Source organism: Orycteropus afer, unplaced genomic scaffold (genome assembly GCF_000298275.1).
Source record: "Orycteropus afer afer isolate SDZICR_OR568_19922 unplaced genomic scaffold, OryAfe1.0 scaffold00013, whole genome shotgun sequence".
NCBI lineage: Eukaryota > Metazoa > Chordata > Mammalia > Tubulidentata > Orycteropodidae > Orycteropus > Orycteropus afer.
In genome coordinates this window covers 23,631,882-23,635,709 of record NW_006921600.1, presented here as the reverse complement: position 1 = coordinate 23,635,709, position 3,828 = coordinate 23,631,882, and the positions used below count along the sequence as shown (strand labels likewise).

The following is a 3,828-nucleotide window of genomic DNA, read 5'->3' as shown; positions in this document are numbered from 1 at the left end:
GGTGGTTGTGGGAGCTCTGGTAGCATAGTGCCTAAGGCACTTGACTGCTAACCAGAAGGCTGGTGGTTCAAACCCACCAGCCACTACCTCGGAAGGGATGGGGCAATCTACTTCTGTAGTGATACTGCCTCGGAAACCCAAGGAGGGGTCACTATGAGTCAGGGCTGACGCGATGGCACACAACAACAACAAAGGGTGATTGTGACCATTAAATTAGATAATGTATGGAAAAGGACTTACATCAGAGTCTTGAAGACTTTCTAAGTGTGAACTGTTACTAGTAGTAATATGCAAAATGGTTATAAGTGCTGGGGGAAAAATAAACTAGAGCCATTAGGAAGTGGCTGTGTGAGAGGTGAGAAGAGCAGCTTTCTGAGGAGGTGATGTTTGTGATCACAAGATCTGGGGTACTTAGGGGAGGGGGAGGGAGAACCTAAGCAGAAAGAATGGCAGCTGCAAAGGTCCTGAGGCAGGAATGTGAGTGGCCAGTGTGGCTGGGGTGTAAAGAGGAGATGGGACTAGAGAGGTGGGCTCCAATGGAGCCTTACGGGCTAGGATAAGGAACGTAGTTGGTTGTGGGTTTTTTTAGTTTTGTTTTGTTTTTTCTCCTCATACTAATGAGAAACTTTGAAGGGTTGAAGGAAGGAGGTAATTTGATCTGACATAGAGTCTTGGGACGATCTCTCTGATGATAGTTGTGTGGAGAATGGATTACTGAGAGCAGGAGCGGAAGGCGAGGTGGGGGAACATTTTGCCCACATCATACGTAGGTCAGGGTATCACCAGCCTTGTTCTTGTGGAACTCAACTGCTTTTCAATCTAGGGCTGCCCTGGGCAGCCAGAGCACCGCGAGTGCAAAAGCACTTATTCATCCAGTCTTCACCACTTATTGGGAACTTTCTGGGTGCAATGCCTTTGGCTAGGCTCTTTGAAAACTACAAAAACAGCTTCTCCCCCCAAGAAGGTGGGATTGTGCCCAGTCACCTGCCCCATAAAATGTGAACAAAGACCCTCAGGAACAAAGAGGGCCTTGGGGTCTCTCACGCTGTTCCTTGTGCTCTTCCTCAGAGGAGGCGGGAGGCCTTGACTTTGACTCCACAGACTCTCAGGACTCTGCTGTGATCTAGCTCCCTCAGAAGCCCAGCTGGCTGCAGTTACTTTGAGTCCACTCTGTCTCCTGACCCTTCCCTCCTCTGAGCCTCAGTTCCCATGGCAGGCTGCATTTTGGCAGCATTGTTTTTGCCAGCCAGCCATTGCTCATCAAGGGCACCATCAGATGCCACCTAAGCTCCCATGCTTTAGGCCCATCCACATGCCCCTCAATTTACAAAGGGATCTGCCAACTTTGAGACACGTCTGTATGCACCCAGTATGAGGATGGGTTCCTGCCAGGTAGGGGCAAAGAAAGACCCCCACAAGAATTATGGTAGAGGGCAGGATAAGAGGATAAGTCAGCTTATCACAGAGCTGTCAGAAAGGTCTCCACGTATGGAAGTGGTCTGGAAGTGGCATGGAGTTAGCTGAAGGCAAAGTCCCAGCCCCAGCTTCACAGCCTGCCAGTCTGGGGTGCTCGTGCTAGGATTGTCTGTGCTGCCAGGGAGCACACAGTCTAGTTGGGGAGACCTTCACACTGCCCAGGATCCACTACCAGGAGGCCTGGCCAACCTCCAAAGTGGTGGACAGCAGGGCTGACCAGTGCCCATGCATAGCTGTAAAGGAGTTGTAACAGACACTTGCAATGTGACCATAGCCCCATTCCCTGATGGGGAGCATGAAGGTTCCTATATCTTCCCCTGGGCTCTTGGGGAATCACACTTCCACTGCAAACCCCTGGCCTACTGTAGCCTCTCCTCAATCCCCAGCAGGCTGTGACCTCTGGTTTGCAAGAATGCCATGCCTCGTCCTTAGGAAACTTCCCCCTTCCTAAAGGACCTACTCAACCTTTTGCTTCTTATTCTGCTACCTGTACCCTTCCTTTCCTTTGCCTCTTTTCTCATCTTTTGACCTTGGTTCTTTAACTATTTTCTCTTTGTCCTTTTAGTGGGGTAGCTGGGCCAGAGGGCTGCTAGGTGGTAGCTTAAGCTCCAGGAGAAACATCTACGTGAAGTAGCTGGAGTCCTTCCCTCACATCTTCCCCTCACCTTCTCCCATATGCAATCATTCACTTGTTTCCTTCTGGCCCTCCTCCATCAGCTTACACCAACAACCAGGCAGACATCGCCACCCAGGGCTGGTTCATTGGGCTCATGTGTGCCATCGCCCTCTTGGTGCTGATCCTGCTCATCGTCTGCTTCATCAAGAGGAGTAGAGGCGGGAAGTACCCAGGTAAGTCCTGGGAGAAGGGGGAGCTAGGGGGGGTGGGCAGGGCACACAAGCAAGCTACCTTGTGAAGTCACCAGCCAGACCTGGGGGGGCTCTGTGCTCCCTGAGTCCAGCCCTTGCCAAGCTTGGCCATGCAGTCTTCCTGCCTGTTTTGTCCATCTTAGAGCTGCCCGAAAGCACTAGACTTAATTAAGTTCTCCTGAGGTGGGCGGGGAGCCATCCAGGCAGCCCCAGAGAGGGACTGGAAGGAACCCTGACTTCCATTAAGAATGACCTTCCTTCCCCTTGACTCACCACCCCCATCTGCTCAGTAAATTGGCTTTTTTTCAGCCTGAATCTCATTAGAATCATGTGTACCAAGGAAGGAGGAAGGAAGAGAAATATTTCCTCTAACCATGTCAGAGAGAATGGGGAGAGGAAGGTCTGGACACAAGGAGACATCCATGAGAGAGTTTGCAAAGATGGGTACTCAGTGTGATGAGGGTGTTAGATGCTGTTGAGTCGGCTCGACTCATAGCAACCCTATGTACCACAGAATGAAGCATAGCCCAGTCCTGCACCATCCTCACAATCCTTGCTATGCTTGAGCCCCTCACCGCGGTCACTCTCGCAATCCATCTCACTGAGGGTCTTCCCTCTTTCCACTGACCCTCTATTTCACTAAGCATGTGCACTGCTATTCATAAAGTTTTCCAGTAATATATCACTCAGTGTCTCACTGCTATTCATGAGGTTTTCAGTGGCCAATTTTTTTCAGACATGGATGGCACCATCTTTCTTCCCAGTCTGTCTTAGTCTGGAAGCTCCACTGAAACCTATCCACCATGGGTGACCCTGCAGGCATTTAAAATACCGGTGGCATAGCTTCCAGCCTCACAGAAACATGCAAGCCACCACAGTACGACAAACTGACAGATGAGTGGTGGAAAAACATTAACTAGCCCTTATCTTTTCCTTTGCCAAAACTAAGTAATACACTGTACCCTTCTTACTCTTGCTACTCTGTATTGTAATTATTGGTTATGTTTTCTATACCAGTAACCTTCTTTCCTCAAGGGTAGGGGATTGTGTGTTTCTTCAAAGCTCCTACCATAGCGCTCTGGACAGGGAGTACTCCACACACCATTGTGGAATGGAAAGTTCTCTCATATCTGTGTCTTCACCTGTTTGAGTGCCTCCTTCTTCCCAAACCACCTCTATTACAGGTCCTGCCTTGCTGTGTTGTGACTGTTCCTTCTATATCACCTGAAATGACCATCTTTTCCTTTGGCATCCTGAGTACCAGCACAGAGCCTGGCATCTCTGAGAGAAATGCCCCTCAGACACATATGAATGACTCGTCATATATCCTTTCTGAGGTACAAGGCAGATAATCACTCCCATTTTAGGTGAGGGAAACCAGGCCTTGAGAGGTTAAGATGACGTCATGTAACTAAGCTCTGGTAGTGTAGTGCCTAAGGCACTTGACTGCTAACCAGAAGGCTGGAGATTCAAACCCACCAGCCG

The 3,828-nt window shown here is 49.8% G+C and overlaps 1 protein-coding gene across 1 annotated transcript in view; it reads left to right on the top strand.

The window, feature by feature from the left end:
- NFASC (neurofascin) overlaps positions 1-3,828 on the top strand; it is an 80,462-nt gene that overhangs the window by 69,391 nt on the left and 7,243 nt on the right. Inside the window, exon 28 of the mRNA XM_007953519.1 lies at positions 2,194-2,325. Within this exon, the coding sequence (XP_007951710.1) occupies positions 2,194-2,325 (132 nt within the window). The remainder of the gene's footprint in view (positions 1-2,193; positions 2,326-3,828) is intronic.